General features: G+C 48.1%; 1 protein-coding gene across 5 annotated transcripts; it reads right to left on the minus strand.

Annotated features, from left to right (window-relative positions):
• Nucleotides 1-322: 322 nt before the first annotated feature.
• Nucleotides 323-17354, minus strand: SF1 (splicing factor 1). Of its 5 annotated transcripts, none has more exons than XM_074958031.1 (13): nucleotides 16796-17354; nucleotides 14572-14700; nucleotides 11646-11721; nucleotides 8627-8779; nucleotides 7427-7516; nucleotides 6318-6501; nucleotides 5792-5907; nucleotides 5583-5690; nucleotides 4382-4562; nucleotides 3258-3498; nucleotides 2585-2644; nucleotides 2322-2492; nucleotides 323-1806 (listed from the first exon to the last, which is right to left on the minus strand). In XM_074958031.1, the coding sequence occupies exons 1-13, from the start codon at nucleotides 17337-17339 to the stop codon at nucleotides 1469-1471; spliced, it is 2391 nt and encodes a 796-aa protein (XP_074814132.1). In that variant the 5' UTR covers nucleotides 17340-17354; the 3' UTR covers nucleotides 323-1468. The 5 variants fall into 5 exon arrangements, with proteins under 5 accessions (XP_074814132.1, XP_074814135.1, XP_074814136.1 ...); XM_074958033.1 differs by having other exon boundaries at nucleotides 1542-1806; nucleotides 2585-2639; nucleotides 16796-16930; XM_074958032.1 differs by having other exon boundaries at nucleotides 1542-1806; nucleotides 2318-2492; nucleotides 16796-16930.
• Between the last annotated feature and the right edge of the window lie 1313 nt (nucleotides 17355-18667).

The raw sequence follows: 18667 nt of genomic DNA on the forward strand, positions 1-18667 counted from the left end.
TTTAATGGGTCACACAATATGACAGCAGATGAGGCAGCCCTCCCAACCCTGTCCCACCAACAGGGGCGTCAGAAATATCCTGCAGTTGGATTACTGCTGTGGCACCGACCTCCCATTGCAGCAAGGACCCTGTTTGTAAGGCTGAAGGCCTCAAGAAGAGCTGAGCTTCCAGGAGCACACACTTTCCATACAAGTGTGCTTGGGATCATACCCCCAAACCCTGCCTTTAAGAAATACAGCCCAACTCCTACAGTAGAGCACAGCACCACATATTGGTAGCAAATGGTTATGGGCTCCCTCATGCAAGTCCACAGAATTAATTAGGCCTTTATTAAAAAACTGCTTTTATTCATTGGAACCTCCCCTCTTAATGCAGTTTTATTCATACACAAAAAAAGCAGTAAGAAATGGCTGCGGGTGACTGAACGGAAGAGCGTTTTACACATTATCGTCAACAGAAATTGCTCCAATTTGGGGGGCAAAGGGACCCCAGACCACAAAACATTCAGATGTTAAAAGATTCTAGGCACATGGCAAGAGAAAAGCAAATGGACCTTGAGTGTATGCAGTAGCAGGGCCTTCTCAGTGCCTACTGAAACCTCTTAACTACCCAATTAACCGCTAACAACTCGCTACTGCCTCCTACGGGGCATTCCAATACCCAGTTAAGAGGACAACGGACCCACCCCTCCAGCATGCTTACCACTATTGTCTGGTATAGTTATCCCTTGACAGAAACAACCCTCACCAAGCCAAAGCCCTGACTTGGGGTGTATTACAGCTGGGGTTCACAAGGCCCAAAGATCAGCTATGGTACTTTCCTGCCTCTTTCCTCTGGTATGAAGTCATGTCCAAGGAGATCTCTAAAATCCATTTGCTTGCCCCTTGCCCGCATTCCAATCTACAGGCACTAGCAGTGCTGGAAAGAGTCTAGATTCAGAGCATCATTCTCCTCAGATGGATTTAAAATCTAAGTCGCAGAGAGAGAGAGAGAGAGAGAGAGAAGAAAATAAAGTAACAAACAGGTTCACAATATGGAGCCAGCATTCCGACTGCGTTCTTCAAGGGAAGAGTTGCGTCGCTTCACAGAACTGTCCTTTCTCCCAACATGGCCACCAGCCAACTACAGGCAGGTTCCTGCTGAGGGAGTGTCCTCACTGCATTCCCAGAGTCCTCCAATCTCACTGTGGGAGCCCCGGCAGCCCCTGCTTCAGAAGAGAGACTCCGTGCTACAGTGCCCTGAGAGCTAGTGTGGATTCTGCTACCCAAACACACCAGTCGGACAGGAATTGGACATGACAAAGTCCCGAGCCTTCATTCTGAATAGAGTAAGGAGGAGGGTGTGAGATGTCATCTCTGGCACGTTCCCAGCAGCCTGGCTTCACGTGCCTCTCCCCTCCGATTCCTGGCTCCATAAGGTGAGATTCAGCATTTTATGAGACAATTGAATAGAAAAAAAATCCATCCTTCAGTTCTGTGGTGGGGGTGGCGGAGGCGCGGGGGGCATGCCGAATGGTGGCAAGGCCGGCACCCCCATCCCCATCATGGTGACGAAATTAGAAGGGTCCATGGGGGGCGGGGGAGGGGGCGGGGCGTACATCATGCCCGCGGAGCCAGGCGGCGGCGGCGGCGGCGGCGGCGGGGCCCCGGGCGGCAGCGGAGGCTGGACCCCTGGAGGCAAAGGGACCATGGAGGGGTTGCCTTGCATCTGCGGGGCCCCCGTAGAAGCCGCCACCGCAGCCCCCTGCTGCTGCCATGGCGGGATGGACCCGGTGCCAGCGCTCGTGGTGGTGGTGGTCGTCGTATCTGGAATTTAAAGAAGAACAAGGTCACTTGACAGGATCAGGGGTGAAGCTCAGAGTAATTGCAGGTAAGGGAAGTGTCAGCCTCGCTAAAGGGACTGGACTGTCAAGGGATGCAGGCTCACCACATGCACAGAGGGCACTATTGGTCCTGGGAGTGTAGGGAGCATTCTCTGGCATCAGTCAGGGCAAGGGAGTCATATGGAGAACTCTACGTGCAGAGAGCTATTTCCATCTCTGCTTTGGCACAGCTGAGCAAGTGGGGTGCAGGAGTGCAGCTCCCAAAAGCAGCCGGGGGAACTAACTGCTATGACAGTGTTTCCCTGCCAATGGGCAGCGGAGAGCAGCAATGGGGATGGGGAAGTTATACCACCACAGCCTCTGCAAACATGCTGCCGTGCTCCCACCTCCCCTACCCCTCCTTCTACACCCATGTAACCATATGGGTGAGTGGGGTAGCGTCCCTTTCTCGCACGCATGCGGGATGGGGATAAAGGTAAGAGAATTGCTCTTACTCACTTTGCTGCCATGGCAAGGGAGTACTGGACGCCATACTGCTGCTGGGAGGTGGCGGCGGAGGCTGCTGCTGCTGCTGCCATGGGGGGAGAGGACCAGAGGGAGGCGGGGGAGGCTGACCACTGGGCGGAGGGGGCGGCGGGGCCATCATACCCATCGGCGGCGGCATCATACCTGCAAGGGAGAGGGGCGGCCGATTAGGGGCTGGGCATCGAGGCGACACTGAATCGTGACTTGGTTATGGGCTTGTGACACAAGACACTCACCTTTTCCTTGATGTAGGCGATAGACCCCAGAGCCCACAGGCGTATTTCCCAGGTACTGATCTTGAGGGAATGAAAGACCGTAGCCTTAGTGCCAGTTAATGAGACTAGGAGATTCTCCCCCCAACAAGCCTACCCGTTAGCCAATAGCCCAATAGCTCACAGACAAAAGCCCATGCAGACACCATAGCCCAGTGATACTCAAATTGTGGCTCTCCAGTCTCAAGTGGCTCTTTAATGGGTCTTCTGCAGCTCTTTGCAGCACGATATTAAAACACTGATTTAATTAACAACCATTAACCACCAAACAGGATGCTTTTACTAGGTTAATAAGCAATAAAGTTACTAACTTGCACTAAGTTATTAACGTATTTGCTGTGAGAGAGAGAGTGTGAGAGTATGTGTAAACACTAAACATTTCTCCTGTCATTCACATTGCTGTGGCTCTTTTGGGTAATGTTGATCACTAACCTGGCTCCTGAACCACTGAGGTCCGAGTATCATTGCTGTAGCCTAAACTGGAGGATGTAAGGATAAACCCTTCTGCTTTGAGACGGAGCATGCTGATTAGTGGAGTGCATCACAACTACGGAGCACTCCCCCGTGGCCAAACCCCAACAGCAGTCCCCGCCCAAGCCAACCCCCAAGTATCCCCAGTGCCTTGGAATGTACTTACCCATGTGGTGGGGGCCCGGGTGACCTGGAGGATGTGGCCCCTGGTTCATGGGTGGATGATGTGGCTGCATCCAGGGTGGTGGGCCATTGGGATTGTGCTGCATTGGATGGCCACCATGCCCACCCATGTTGGGCATGGGGTGGTGGAAGTTGTGAGGCCCACCTGGACCCCCAGGTCCTCCATGCATGCCATGGTAGGGCCGGTTATCAGAGGGGCCAGAGTTCATCCATGGAGGACGGTTCTAGAGTGGGGGTGAGAAAGGAGCTATTCAGACCTGGCTTTAAATACAATCAAAGCCATCTTATCACGTACTTCAGAGGGGAAAGGTGGAACCAGACTGCTAACTATTAACTGTCGTATTATGGGAACTACAGGACAGGACCAGACTTGGAGGGTCCATCTAGTGTGATATCCTGTCTGATAGTGGCCAGAGCCAGATGCTTCAGAGAAAGGTGCAAGAAACCACACCCTGCATCAGGCAGATGTGGGATAACCTGCCTGAAATTAACTCTCACCCTGTTCCTTACCAGTAAGACTGGTGTAAGCTCCGAAACACCCCTACCAAAGCTTGTTAACATTGACTACTGTAGCTCTGGATATTCTTGATGTCTGTAGAAGCATCCAATCCTTTTCGAATCTAACTAACTTTTTGGCCTCAATATTAGGGCAATTATGTGTAGTGTGGAAAAGTATTTCTGTCACTCGTTTTGAAATTGCCACCTTTCAATTTCACTCAACGTTCCCTTGTGCTTGTACTGCGAGATAGGGAGAATTGAAGTTCCTGATCTCCCTTCTCTAGGTCAATCATTTACAGATCTATGTTCTCTGAACAATCCCAACGTTTTCATTCTCTCTACAGGAGAATTTCCAAACCCTTCAACATGGTTTGGGGCACCCCAAAGTAGGACAAAACCCAGAGCTGACTGCACAGTTGTTTCTCTCCCTATGAGCCATTCCAAAAAAAAAAAAGGGGGGGGGGACGGGGACGACGGACTGATTCCTGTCACCACCACTGAAAAGCTGTGGGATTGACACCGCAGTCCATGGGGACGGAGAAAAGGGGCCTATTGTAAGGTGTTTCCTTTCAAGCAAACACTACCAGGTGAAAAGGCCCAATCACTCACAGGAGGCGGCGGGTTGTTTCCTGGTCCCGAGGGTCTGGGCCCGCTTGACAGAGGTGTATTGGTGGGGCCAGAGGAAGATCCCACAGATGCCGGGACTGGCGCTTCTCCCAACTCTGCCATCAGGGACAGGTATTCTTTGTCCATGCGGGCTTTGTCCTGAGCAGACTGAGGATCACCAGGTCTGGAAGCAAAAAGTCATATGCCACTAAGCCTGTGGTTTTCAACCTTTTTTCGTTTGCGGAACCCTAAAAATTTCAAATGGAGGTGCAGACCCCTTTGGAAATTCAACCTGTGGTCCGCAGACCACTACCATAGAAGTTAGTTTTCAGTCTAACTGAATAGAACTAAACTATAAAAGTTGCACGTGCTTGGCACGACATTTGAGGCAGCGTAAGAAAGGGCGCTAAACTGTGGGCTTCTATGGTAATGACAACAATTTGGGGGTTTGACCTGTAGATGGGGGCATTCACATACTTTTGATTTATCAGAAAAACAGAATGCCTTTCCTAGGATCTGGATTTTTTTTTTTAATTTTTTATTATTATTATTAGAGTCACCTTTCGCAGACCTCTTAGATAGTCTGTGGACCAGAGATTGAAAACCACTGCTCTAAGCCACACACACCAGATACCAGTGCTATGGGAGGGGAGCAGAGTCCACTGTGCAGGACAGATGGATCCAAAGCTACATCATTCATCTCCTCGGCTTCATATGGAGCAAACTATCAAGCTAAATGAATACAGAAAACTGCTACCATGGATTAGGCCACTGCCTCCATCTAGCCCCATCTCCAACATCAGCCACTAGCTATTGCTTCAAAGGGAACGTACCAGAAACCCTACAGTTAAGGAATAACCTATCCCAGGGAAAAGTTCCTTCATCCCAATCAGAGGCTGGTTTGGACCCCCATTTCTAATCACCATTAGGTATTGTATGGGATTCATTTCCAAGCCAAGTATTTGCTAAATCCTACCCCTTCCCTGGGTATTGTGCTCAGAAGAAGACTGATTTGTCAAGTGCTTCTGTGCTGGATAGTACATGGATTTCCTAGGACTAGCAGGATGGTCTGCTGCACTTGGCTGCCAAGACGCCCTTCTGGAAGGCTATAGCATTCCAACCACAGAGCCCATCTACTGACACAAATGATGAGCAGGCACAGCTGACAGAAGATTGCTTAAACAAGCTGGCCTGTGAGCTTTACCTAGAGAACTTGCAGTCAGAGGCAATGTGTCCAGCTCCTCCGCATTTGGTACACACAGTGGTGTTGGTGATGCTGCGGGTCTCCGCGCTTTGCCAAGGCCGCAGGATTCTAAGGGATAACAAAGCAGAATTAGATCAGCTTGACACGCAAGCAGCAGCAAACATATGCAGCTGCACTAACTCTGCTACTTCCAACAGGCAGGTACTTACCTGTTGTCATCTTCCCGCAGAGTCCCATTAAGCCGGGCCAGCTCACGCAGCTGCATCTTCCGCAAGTCGTTCTGGTCCTCTGGTGTTTCAATGCCTTGCTTCAGAATATTCCGGATCTGGAAGAGACACGTTGCTTAGTCGTATCAAGCTCAAACCCTTATCTGCCCTGGAGAAATTCAGCTCCTAAACTCAGGTCTACACCACAGTTAGAATTCCAGCTTCCCTACAGGCCAATGATAAAGCCAGCCCCCTCATTCCAATTCCTTTCCTATGTCCCTCCGTATCGCTCCTATGAGTGGAGTGCTGAGATTGAATCTTCCTCCGAAGTGCCCAGACAGGTCTTATTTATTTCATCACCTTGACTCTTTAAAAGAATAAAAGTAGTATGCAGAGCAAGAGGCTGGCAATGGATTACAGTGCAGGAGGCAAGCTGGAGTTGAGTTTCCATGATGTGATCTTTTACCATAGCTGAGACTGACTCCCCCAGATGTTTTCAGTTTGATCACCCCGAGCTTTGCATTTATACCTGTTCCACAGCCTTCTTCACATTCTCCATGGTGTTGGCAGTGACCAGAGCGTGAAGAGGCTCATCTTCTCCAGGCAGCATCTGGCCATCTTTTCGGCCCACCTTCCCTTCCTTCACCGACCCCTTGCCCCGGATCATGATCTTGGCATTGCATTCCTTCTCAATATTCTTCAGTGTATTACCTCTGTAGAACAAATGGTTTTGTTTTTCCCATGCAAACTGGGGGATTTCTCCACTCCCCCACAGTGTGACTGTATCACTGCCCCAAGTACTCCTCTTCATGTGACGTCAGTTTTACCCCAGTCAACACCCTAGTTAGAACACTTCTAGGGGTAGGTCTACACTTAAACTATTAGTGCAGCACAACTGCAGCTGTAGCACTTTGGTACAGACACTACTTATACCAACAGGAAGCAGTCTCCTGTTGGCATAGGTAATCCACCTTCCAGAAAAGTGTTAGCTAGGTCACTGGAAGAATTCTTCCGTTAACCCAGCGCTGTCTACACCAGGGGTAAGGTCAGCATAACCACATCTCTCAGGGGTCTGGAGTTTTCATACTCCTGAGAGATGCAGCTATGCTGGTGTAAATTCCCAGCATAGATCAGCACTAGGTCAATGCCAAGCACACACTCCTCAAACACAGGAATATTTCTGCATTGCCAGTGAAGGCAGAAACACACTGTGTCAGACATGCTATCAAGGATGTCCTGTGAGAAGATAACATGACAGGTAGTTGTTTCAGTGCCACGAAGTTCTACATAAATATACTGGGGCTTGCAGGGTAGAGACAAGAACGGGAATAGCTTCCAAGCGCCCAGCGGGCTGCAAGGCAGTAAAGCTACTTTGAGTGTTTTGCCTTTAAAATCCCACAGTACATTCAGCCTGGCTCTCAAAAAGACATGCTTTGAATCATTTTGAAGGCTGACAATTCCTCTCTGGTCTTGATGTCACACCAGCTACCTGCTAGAGAGTGCTGATGTGCTTTTTCCAGCACCATCTCTCAAGCATAAGCAAGTAAGCCAGCACTGTCCACTACTGCCAAACTCTTGGACTCCAAATTTGATCACCTCTGAACTGCGCTCATTTCACAGAGAGGAGTAGCATCTCACCTGGGTCCAATCAGAAGCCCCACAAAGTTAATCTCAGGATATTCATCCTGTGGGATCATCACCTTATCACTCACGCGGGTCGCTGGAGGTCTGAAAACATCAAAACATGCATTTAGCTAGCCAACACACACATCCACAAGGAACCTGAGCCAGCTGAGATCAGAACTCTTTCCCCAGTTTAGAATGCGTTGGTAGTCCAGGGAAACATGGTGGCTATATGCTTTATAGCAGTGGTCTCCAACTCTTTTAAGCCCCAAATCACTTTTTGAATTTAAGGACAACCCAGGATCTACCCTGCCCCTCCCGCAAGGTCCCTCCACTTCCCCCAAAGCCCCACCCCACTCACACCATCTCCCCATCACTCGCTCTCCCCCACCCGTACTCACTTTCACCTGGCTGAGGCAGGGGTTTGGGAAGGGGTGTGGGTTCTGGGCTGGGACCGAGGGGTTTGCAGGGTGGGATGGGGCTCCGGGCTGAGCCTGGGGCAGGGGTTTGGGGTGCAGGAGGGGGTTGGGGTGCTGGCTCTGGAAGGGGGTCAGGGCTGGGGCAGGGGTTTGGGGTGCTGGCTCTGGGAGGGAGCTGGGTGCGGCCTCCCACCGGGCAGCACTTATCGCAGGTGGCTCCCTGTTGTCAGCGAAGCGAGGTGAAGGCAGGCTTCCTGCCTGTCCCAGCCACACGCCGCTCCTGGAAAGGGCGGATGTGCCCCTGTGTGTGTGTGGCGGGGGGGGAGCATGTGGCACCGCACGCTGCCCCTCTCTGCCAGCACCACCCCCTCAGCTTCCATTAGCCACAGCTCCCCAAACTTGGCTAATGGGAGCTGCGGGGGTGGTGCTAGCAGGCAGGAGCAGTGCACCAAGACCCCTTCCCCCCAGTGATGTGCTGGCTGCTTCTGGGAGCAGTGTGGGGCCGGGACAGGCAGGGAGCAAGACTAATGGCAACCCCACTACACCACCGGAGATCACAATCAACTGGGGGAGTCCCCAGGATCGACCAGTTGATCGTGATCGACCAGTTGGTGACCACTGCTTTGTAGGCAGATTCCAAAGAGCTATTTACACAGCAGCACTTGTGCAGAGGAAGCCGAGACCATCTGTAATAGGGCAATATTCAAACGTGGATTTTGGAACAGGATGAAACCATCCAGGAATGACAGTGCAAAGGCCTATCCATAACATTTGGCAGGATCTTCCCTCCACTTACTTGTAATCCGCTGGTGGCTTGAAGTCCGGGTTGAGGGCCACCATCTCTGTGATGAGGTTATGCCTCTCCTCCTCCAGCTTCTTGCGGGTGCGGAACTCACGGGTATTCAGGCGCTTCCCCTCGCTATTGTAAATGGGCTCAGGGGAAGGGGACCTGCAGAAAACACCCATGGTTATTCTTCCTGTGGTCAAACCCAAGTGGCCACTTACAAGTACAGCTTCCCCTGAACCCTAGCATAATTTAGGCAAATCAGAGCTAAATGTGCTATTAAGACCACAGGAAAGGAAGGTGTAAGTTCATTCATGCCTGTCTTATTGCTACATGGATAAGGAGGTTGCAGCAAAACACTGTATGCCACGAGGAGGGGGGAAAATGAGGTGCTTTATAGGGGTAGCAAGGCTGGAAACAGCGACAATGACAGCAACTCTGCCACGAGTGTGCTCATGTATTTTAAAGGGGAAGGTGGAGAGAGTTAATTCGCACGGAGAACAAACTTTCCAGCTTCACTAGGCAATGCAGCCATGAGTTTAGAGAGACTCTTAACGCAGGAGGTAATGCAGGTTAAATGTGGACTTTTAACACCATAACAGAGTAACAAAAGAGATTAGTCTTTTATCAAAGGTGACTAATCCTGCTGGCAACACCCATTAACTCTAGTTCACTGCCCCAATGTAGAGAGACGGTCATGGCTTCTGTCCTGGCTTTTCCATCACTGTGCTGGCAGCTTCAAGGCCGACTCTCAACCTGTTTTCTGTGTTAAGGCTTAAAGGCTGGGTCAAACCGCCTTCTCTTGGTCCACAGTCTGGAGCTGTAAACCTCTATGGAGAACCCTGTTTTCTCCACAGGGTTTAGATGCCCAGAAAGCAGAATTTTTTTTGTTTTTGTTTTAACAGCAAATGTTGTAAAGCTAAAATAAAAGAGTCAGTTTGATTTACCACAGCTGTGTTTGCGGTAAGAAAAAAGCCACACTCCTAGAAATTTGATTAAGATATGGACCTTTTTTAAAAACATGAAGGAAAATTTAGGATTAGCTGCAAGAAGGGAAGAGATTATGTGGATCAGGTTATTAAAAAAAATACATCCCGGAAGTAATCAGAAACCTACACCTTTGTTTTAGGTTAAGAGAAACTTTTTATAGCGGGTTAGAGCAAGGATTAAAATCAGTTGATCCCACTGTCTTCTGAGCCTAAAGTGAACCATCAACACATGGAATAAAAGGTCAGGTTTGATCAGGACTAATCATGTCTAAATTACACCTCCATTTCTAGGATTTGAATAAATGTAACACAGTCCAATAGCAGAGAGAGCAAAACAAAAATACAAGGTATCACCCTCCCAGCTTGTTTTTACTAAGCATCTTAAACTCATGTCAGCTAGTAGGTGGTTTAGAAACACATTTTAAAGAATTCAAGGTACAAAGAATTATTAAATGGCTTAACTTGATATTACACCTTCAGAAATTAATGCTAAGACAGTCATTTCATGCATTTGATTCTGTTGAACTGCTGAGGAGCAATTAAGAGTTAGACTCTTCTGTAACTGAATCAGAAACTCCAATAAATTGTTTTTTTTTAAAACCACTAACAAGTTTGATATTTGACAGATCAGACGACTCTGGCTTTGGATTCTTTTGCTAAACTGATCATTAAAAATGTTAAAGGCCATTACAGCAATGCCTCACCTTCACAGGAAAAAATTAAGACACCAATAACTCTCCCCTCATCAGTCTGGGTTATTGTTCACATAAGAAATGTCAATCTGTCAGTCAAATTACGACCAACTGCCCCAACTCAATCTTAAAAACCAAGAGCAAGGGAAAAAGGATAGGCTTTACATCTATTCCCTCCTGACAATAAAAGGATAAAAAAAAAAAAACACCTTTCAAAGTTTACTAGTAACTTGTAATAACAGTTAAAGGTAACAGTCAAAAAGACACTATGCAGTGGTGCCCTGTAATGTAAAAAGTGCAATGGGAGTGCAAAATTTGTGTGCTAAAGAAAACTAGAGTTATTGCAAGGAAATAAGGCATAATAATTTGACTCCTAGCAAGGCTAAATAAAGATGCAGAAGTGAATGGCTTTAACATCCATGACACCATCTTACTGATCTAATACACCTTCAGCTGGGTAGAATTCAAGCCAAAGAAGGTTTCACTCCCATTTTAAAAGGAAAATGACTTCAGTTGTGCTAAATGCTATAACACAACAAATTCCAGCTGCAAGATGGGGGGGGGGGGGGGGTTTACTCCCCTCCTGTAAACAAACCAGACTCTGCTGTTCCATGCTAACAACCCAATTACAAAAATAAAGCGGTTAAATGCTGTTACTTTTCAGAATGTCACTGAAGCCCAACATAGCCACAGCTGTCCAAAAACCTACTGCAACATTTTCACTTCAAAAAGAGTAAATGAGGCTGGAATTACCCCACCACCTTGAGTCCCCAGAATTCCCCGATGTTGGCCAATGCTGTACAATAGCTGGCAGCAAAGAAATTGGTTAGAAAACTCATCTGGCTTTTAAAAAATCATCCTCAACAACCAAGCAGAAAGCTCTGCCATACAAGCTGATCAGAGTATGTTTCCAGGCTGCTCAAACTCAATGATGCAAAAATAAAATAAAATAAAATAAGTGCTTAAAAGTTTGCAAGGTGAACCTGTGAGAAAGACCTCTAGATACTGGGCACGTGCACAAGTCAGACCCTGAAAAAGTACATTAATTGGCTACCTTAATTTCCCTTAAAATAAGTCAGGTTAATTAAACCTACAAGCTTATAAAAATCAAAAACAATGATATACCCTTATTACCCCTTTCCCTGTGGTTTTTGTAGGGCTAGAATTGGTTCCATTCCATCTTCCCTAACAGAAAAACCCCAGCTCTCCTCCACAACACTGTCACATCAGAGCACTGCAGTCATCTGACTAGAGCAGGATTGTATTGAACTGACACATTATGATGCCACCAAAAAAATGTATTAAAAAGGTAAAAGTGTTACTGTCAGCTGGTTAAAACTGTTTCCCAACCTGTCCTCTGGGTTAGGGGGGATGCCCAGGTCTCCTGTGCGCAGTTTACGAGTCAGGTCTTCAATCTGCAGTTGCACTGGAAGAAACCAGGTTAGGAAAGAAAAAAGGATGGAAAAAAGACATTGTTACCAAAAAACATTTCAAATCTTAACATCAAAGCATGAAGAACGGGAGACTTTGCAATGGACGACTGATATTGTGAACAAATCGAAGGAGACCCGCACAATGTTATGTCAGCCAGCTAAGTTCAGCAGGAATCCAGAAAGGCTCACATTGATCTTATTTACATCTAGCTAGCCTTCTTCAAAGAGGATTATTAATTAGAAAGCAAAGTGCTCAACTGAAATGTGGTTAGCAGAAAGAACTGTCTGATCCCTGAGACTACAACCAGCAAATCACTGGAAGCCAAAACTCTTTCTGACCTGCTAAAACTGGTATTAGATCCAGGCCTAACGGAAAATGCCTTTGCAAGCAATTCCATTGTCCTACTGGACTACTTCTTTTCATAGCAGAGTAACAATTTTTGTAAATACCAAAATAATTTTACTGCTGATTTCAGAGCCAATTAAACATGTGACTTGAATTAATGTTGCTGAAGTCAGACATACCAGTTTAGAAAAGGTCTCATTTCTTTTCCTAAGGCAAAAGCACATGGGCCATGCACCGGTGCATGTCTTTATTCTTAACAGAACTCCTTAAGGTAAATGAAAACAAACATACAGAAATTGCATGCACTGTACCATGCTACCTAACCCATACTATGTACAGACTCCAAAAGGCCTACTGCCATTATAGGTCACAGACAAGGTAAGTCAGAAAGATTCAGGGTCAACTGTCAGATGATAAATTACTAAAATGTACAAGCAGCTAAGCTTGATTCTGTTCTGGGTGCCTGATGCTGTACAAAAGAAGAAAGATCAGGATCTCTGAACCCTGAGCAATGAGATTTGGTTAATTTCTGGAGAAGCTGAATAGTACGTGGTGGAGAGGGGTGCTAATCTGGTCCACACTATTTCTTCTCAACATCCCTCCCCCATTTACTATTATTTTTAAATAAAAGTGCTGGTGTTACATTTGCTTCTTACCTTAGCATAGACTGAGAATTCTGAGCTGCAGTTATTTCATCCAATTGGCAGTAGTTATATGCTGGTTCCAGTTTAAGATTGTCTCATTTGCACAGGAACCTTGCTTTTGTTTTGTGCGCGCTATGTCTTGCACTTCTAACTCCTTTCAAATGATATTTAGAGCCTCTGAGAAACTGGGATGCTCACTGTCCTTGCCTACCAATCATTTCCCTTCTTTAAACTGTTCTTCAAGCAGTCCTAACTCTGCCTACCCCCCAAACCCTACATCTCTCCTCCTCAATCCCTCATGTCTCCCTCTTCTGAACTTGTATCCTGTGTTTTAAGTTATGCACACATTATAAGCTCTTTGGGGCATGATACATGTCTTAGCTTTGTTGCTGAAATAGCATGTACACATAGGCCTCTACACAAGTAACAAAACAGCAACTTCAAAAAATCTGGAAGTCAGACTATTCATGTCTACATTTCCCTCTGTAGAGCAGCAGATGTCAAAGCAGCTAACAACTGGCTCTTCCCTTAAATAACAAATGTTTGTTTTATGATACTGTATCAAAATCAGCTTTAAATTTCTGCCTAAAGAAGATCTTCTGGTACAGAAACTGACTGAATGAAGGGCAAAACCCACACTGTCTAGAAATTGACCTAGCAACCTTGACAGCAAACCATTAACAAACTTAGCTCTCAAGTAGCTCTCAGCACTGCTGTGGATGAATAAAAAGACTAGTTACAACGCAAGTCAAAATTCTCAGTGGTTATGCAGAAGAAAGAAACCAAGGATTATTTTCAATCCCAGGGAGATGAACTGGATCACACTGTCTTGTGAAGAAGAGCTCGCTTTATGTAAAATGCAAGGACTAGAATTACATGTGACAATGCAAAGTCTCAGACACATTAAAAGGACTTTTTTGCCCTTTTTCACACTCCTGGTTTATATTTGGTAGTTCATGAAAAGTGAATTTAGCATCACTGTTTGCAATTGAAGGCAAAGTTAATGTTAAACCTTGTATTTATAAACCAAGTTACTTAAACATTCTTATTCCCATACTGGAATGGTGTAGTCCCAAAGACAAATCTTAACCTTTGAAATTCCCTGTTTTCACAATTAACATTTCAAAACCCTTCATTCCCATAGGACTGAGCAGTATCCCTTTCCCAGCAGTTTGTGTGCATGTGAATACAGAGCTCATTTAGCAGAGCTCTAAACTAGAAGAGATACTGAAGGTTTAGATTTCTTGCCAAAGAACAGAAGCAAAGTTTCTCTATTTCCCTCAGAGCAAAACCAACATGACCGATACCACCTTGAACACAAAAATTGAACTTCTACAGGTGTCTTTTTTAAAAAAATTAAGCAGCCTAAAAGCAAGTCAGAGACTAGGTTTGAGGGGATTTCTGGTGCAAGGCTGTGCTGTGAAAGACGTACCTGCTTCCCACATAACACATTCAGTTTGAAGAGGGACCGGAGGCAGTGTTCTCCACTGGAGAGGTAATCCTAGAGGCCCCCACTGACTGTAATGAGATTACTAAATAGATGTTGAAAATAGGGCCTAATATACCCAGAGAAAGGACCACCCCACCCCTACAAAAACTGTTCTAGCCATTCCATTTTCACCATGCCTGTGGAGAACACTACTCCTGTCACAAGCAAGACAGGGGAGCTGCAACAGTGCACGACTGAGCAAAAATGTGCGAATTATTGATTTGAAGTTATGGAATAAGGCCACAATAACCTGAAGTCTAGAAAAAACACAGTTAACTTTCCAAACACTCAGCAACCAGAAATAGTCTCAGGATCACACCACTGACAGCAGATCAGATGGAAAAAGGGGAGAACGTGTATTTACCTATATAAGCTCTCTCTTGCTCACGAGTGAGTCCAGGAGGGATAACAGTGGGCATTCCTGGGATGACAGTCTTCTGTTCCATAGTGTCTTGGTTCCATCTGCTTCTCTTCCGCTTCTTATTAGGGAAATCTAAGGGCAAGCATCCTTCTTTAGACACACTTTGTATTTATAAAGGTGTTTCTACTATTTGACTTAATGCATACATCTTACATAAACAATAATAGCTGCAACACTGAGCACACAGAATTCCCTTAAATCAAAAATACTGTCAAGACAACCTACTCCTTTCAATACCAAATCTCTCATTGGGATGAGGAGGGCTGCTCACAGGGGCAGTAAGGTCAAGTGGGTAGCACGCTGAACCAAAATTATATTCTAGTCTAATCACTGACCTGCCATGTGACTTTGGGCAAATCACTTCACCTCTCTGTGCCTGTTTCCCCTCACACCCCTTGTCTATTTAGCCTTTAAGCTCTTATTATCACCATGTTTGCACAGCACCTAGCACAGTGGGAGCGCCATCTCTGTTGAGGCCACTGGGTGCTACCGTAATACAGATAATAACAGCAACGGCAGAATTTAATCAGCAAACGTTGCCACATTAAGACTTATTTATTATCTGCAAATCAGCAAGGGGCAGAACCAGAAGTGAAATTGAAATTCAGCAGAACAGTCGTATCAACTAAACAAAGTTATGCCCCTCCATAAGTCAAGACAAACGGAAAAACAGGAAGATGCTTCAATATCACCTCTCCAAAGCAAAAGAACTGCTCTCAAATCCAACTAACATTTTTCTAGTCACTTCAGCCACCATTTTTAAAGGGAACGCTGCCGTTCTGATCTCCATCAGCAAAGCAACATGGCTGCCTCCCACAGCACCATTTCACATTCAGCCGCTCTGCACACATTTCAAGATCCCTTAAGGTAACAACAGTAAGTATTCTAGGGATATTTACATTGGATGATGTGATGGGAAACTATTAAAACACCACAGCAGTTTTCCTTTAACAGTAGTGTAGGAAATTGTTACTCCCCCCCACCCTTTTTTTAATGAAGCTGATCTATGACTTGTTTCACCCAGGTACAACCAGAAAAGCATGCTGTATGACTTGAACACATTTTCAAAATGTGTTCTTCTAGAAAACATTAGAAGCTTAAAAAGATTAACTATCCCTAATCATCTAAGTAAAGAGAGAGACTAATAAAAATAGGAAGTTAAAGAGACCAGGGCACCCCATTTCTTCCCAATCCTACAGAGACCTCCATTTTGGTTGGATGAGTATTTGCTAACTCCTATAGACAACACCAGGCCTTGTCTCTTCCAATACCACCCATCTCAGGCTGTTCAGTGCCTTACTGACTGCAGTTTTTTTGTGTCCAAAGTTCCCCTGACTAGCACATGCCCACGTGTTACCTAGAACCCCCATTTAAGTTACCAACCTCCAGATCGGTTTCCATTCCCTTCTTACCCACAACCAGGTCTCACCACCCAATTAAGAAGAATGTTCTCTTTTTCACTCCCTCCCTCAGAAAAGAGAGCAGCCACCACCTCAACCCCATCCTGGCCCCCACCCCCACATTTGGCACAATTCCAATCCCTTTCTCCGACCTTGCCTCATTTCCCCCCTTTCCCAGTCTACTCTCTACCTACACCTATTATACCCCCATCCCACCCAACTCTTTATTTGCCACAAACTCTTTCCTCTCCCAGAGCACCCAACATTATTGCTTCCTCCCATTCGCAAATCTACCTCATCTTCCACAAATACCCCTACAACGTAGTCTCATAGCCTCCCATCCCCTAAGCCCTTAAACCCCAAATTTACCCCATTGCCGTTTCTACCCCATCCCACAATTGCCAAAACTATAACCACCCCTAAGTTTCAGCCCCTTCAACTCCCATGGACCATCTCAAGGCCCCCCCCCGCCATTCCTTTGCTTTTAGTGCAACATTCTCCAAACTTGCCCTCTCAGCCTATACAACCAACTAACCTCAAAAAGCCCCAAGCCTGCCCCTTCACCCCTTACCACTGTCCCATTAGTGTATCCCCCCCCACCCCAGCCCTTTAGCTTCTACATCTCTTCCCTACTGTGCATAACTCTACTTCTATGTACCCCCATTGCCCTATAGTTCCTCTACATCCCTGCCTCAACCCTATCCATATAACTGACCCCCACCCAACCCAACTCTCCCTAGCCCCCCCCCTTTTACCCTGCCCCTCACCGTGATTACTGCCCCCTCCCGGGCCGCTCTCATCCTGCTGCTGTTGCTGCGGCGGCGGCGGCTGCTGCTGCTCGTGGCCCTGCGGGGGCGGCGGCGGGGACGGGTACCGGTATTGTCCGTACTGAGGGGGGGGCTGAGGCCCCCCAGCCTGAGGTGGCGGCTGTTGCTGCTGCGGGGGAGGAGGAGGGGGTGGGGGCGGCGGGGGCTGCGGCTGCTGCGGCGGGGGCTGAGGCTGGGGTGGCGGAGGGGGCGGCGGAGGAGGAGGGGGCGGCGGCGGCAGCGCGGCGAAGGGGTAGGCAGCAGCCGCCATAGGGCCTAGCAGAGCGGCTTGGGCCTGGCCCGGGCCTGGGGGTGGTGGAGGGGGAGGGCCTGGAAGGACCAGCCCTGGGGGACCCGGTGGAGGCATCGGGTAGCCCGGTTTCCCCGGCGGTGGGGGTGGATGGAGCTTCCCTAGCGGCGTGGCGTTGGCTCCAGTCGCCGCCATTAGAGTCTCCTCAGCTCGCGGCGTTCGCGTTTCGCGAACCTTCCAGCCTTTGCACCGCATAAAGCTGCTCGAAAGTCATTGGTCGCGGAGATGTCAGTCGTACTTGTGCTTCCTTCCATTGGCAGACTCTTACGTCTATTGTCCTTCCGCGGGGGCCCATTGGCCGAGATGCTCCAATGAAGGAAAGCGATTGGAGAAAAGCAGTCGAGTGGTGGAGGCAGCGCGCATAGGTCAGTTGAGATGTCACTCTGCAGCGAACTGTGGTGGGAATGGTTGAGAAGCAGGATGAGTGAGCAGCATTGGGGAAAGACAAGTTTTGATTGGTCGACTGGGAACGTAAGGCGCGGTACTAGCTGTATGGCACGGTGGGCGGCAGGGTTGTTGAGTATCCGTGTTGGTACTGGATGAAGAGACGGAGGGCGGGTGCTCGGGGTGGCGAGCCGCGTAGGGATTGGTTGCGGGGGGGGGTGTCTTGCCACACGCGCGGTGCGCCTGAGAGATTTTGGAAAGGTCGTTGGCAGACCCCGTACTGTGCGGGGGCGGTTGGTAGTGACGTTAATGCGGAGAGTCGCTCTCATTGGGCAGTACGCAGGGCGGGCAGTCATGATTGGGGAATGGGGCCTTTCAACTAACGGAGCGTTCTTTCTCTGATTGGTGAGTGACAGGGCAGCAGCAATCTAGGCTGCTGAGTGGTGAGCTGAGCTCCAGTCCGTGTTGGGACTGTAGTAGGACCCCCCCCTCCCCCCACAGACACGCTAGGAGCCCCAGGGGCTGCTGGGAGTCACCCAGCTAGGGGGCCATGAGGCTCATGGGAGCTAGGCCAAGGGAAGGCTGCCAGCTGACGGGGGGTGTGGGGGGGTGTTAACTCCTCGCACACACCAAGGGCTGTGTGCCCAGCAGCAGGGGGGCAGGGGCCATAGCTCGCAGTCACTGCTGAGCGTGCTCAGGCTCAATCTCACCCCCTGCACCTGGCAGGGCCATCAGGGGAGCAGGTTAGGAGCCCGGATAAGTACCATGGTGATAGGACCTGGGGACACTCACAGGAGTCCTTGGTCCCCCTGGCTGCAGTTAGGGGCATGGGAGTAACTGAGCAGTAGCCTGGGGCTGATCTAGTGCTCTCTCCTCTTTTCTGGCTCCCCGCTCAGCAGCTATTTCTCCTTTTCCACAAAACCCCTCTGTCTCCAGCCACTCCCTGCTCTGGGGCTGCTTTTCACTTGCAAGGAGAGCATAGCCCCAGCACCAAAACAAACATCAGTTCTCTGTTTTCCTTCTCCCTGTCCAGCTCCCAACGATATTGGCACTCTGAGAATTGCAGAGGGGGTGGGGGGGCATAGAGGGCAGAAGGAGGTTTCAGGCAGGACTGAAGACCAGTCCTTAACAATTGGGGT

Source organism: Natator depressus, chromosome 7 (genome assembly GCF_965152275.1).
Source record: "Natator depressus isolate rNatDep1 chromosome 7, rNatDep2.hap1, whole genome shotgun sequence".
NCBI lineage: Eukaryota > Metazoa > Chordata > Testudines > Cheloniidae > Natator > Natator depressus.

Coding starts and splice junctions, on each gene's coding strand:
- SF1 (XM_074958031.1), bottom strand. CDS start 17,339: ATGCGGTGCAAAGGCTGGAAGGTTCGCGAAACGCGAACGCCGCGAGCT. Junction 7,517..8,626: donor AAGCCACCAGCGGATTACAA/GTAAGTGGAGGG, acceptor TGATGTTTTCAG/ACCTCCAGCGACCCGCGTGA. Junction 6,502..7,426: donor GGGCTTCTGATTGGACCCAG/GTGAGATGCTAC, acceptor TTTGTTCTACAG/AGGTAATACACTGAAGAATA.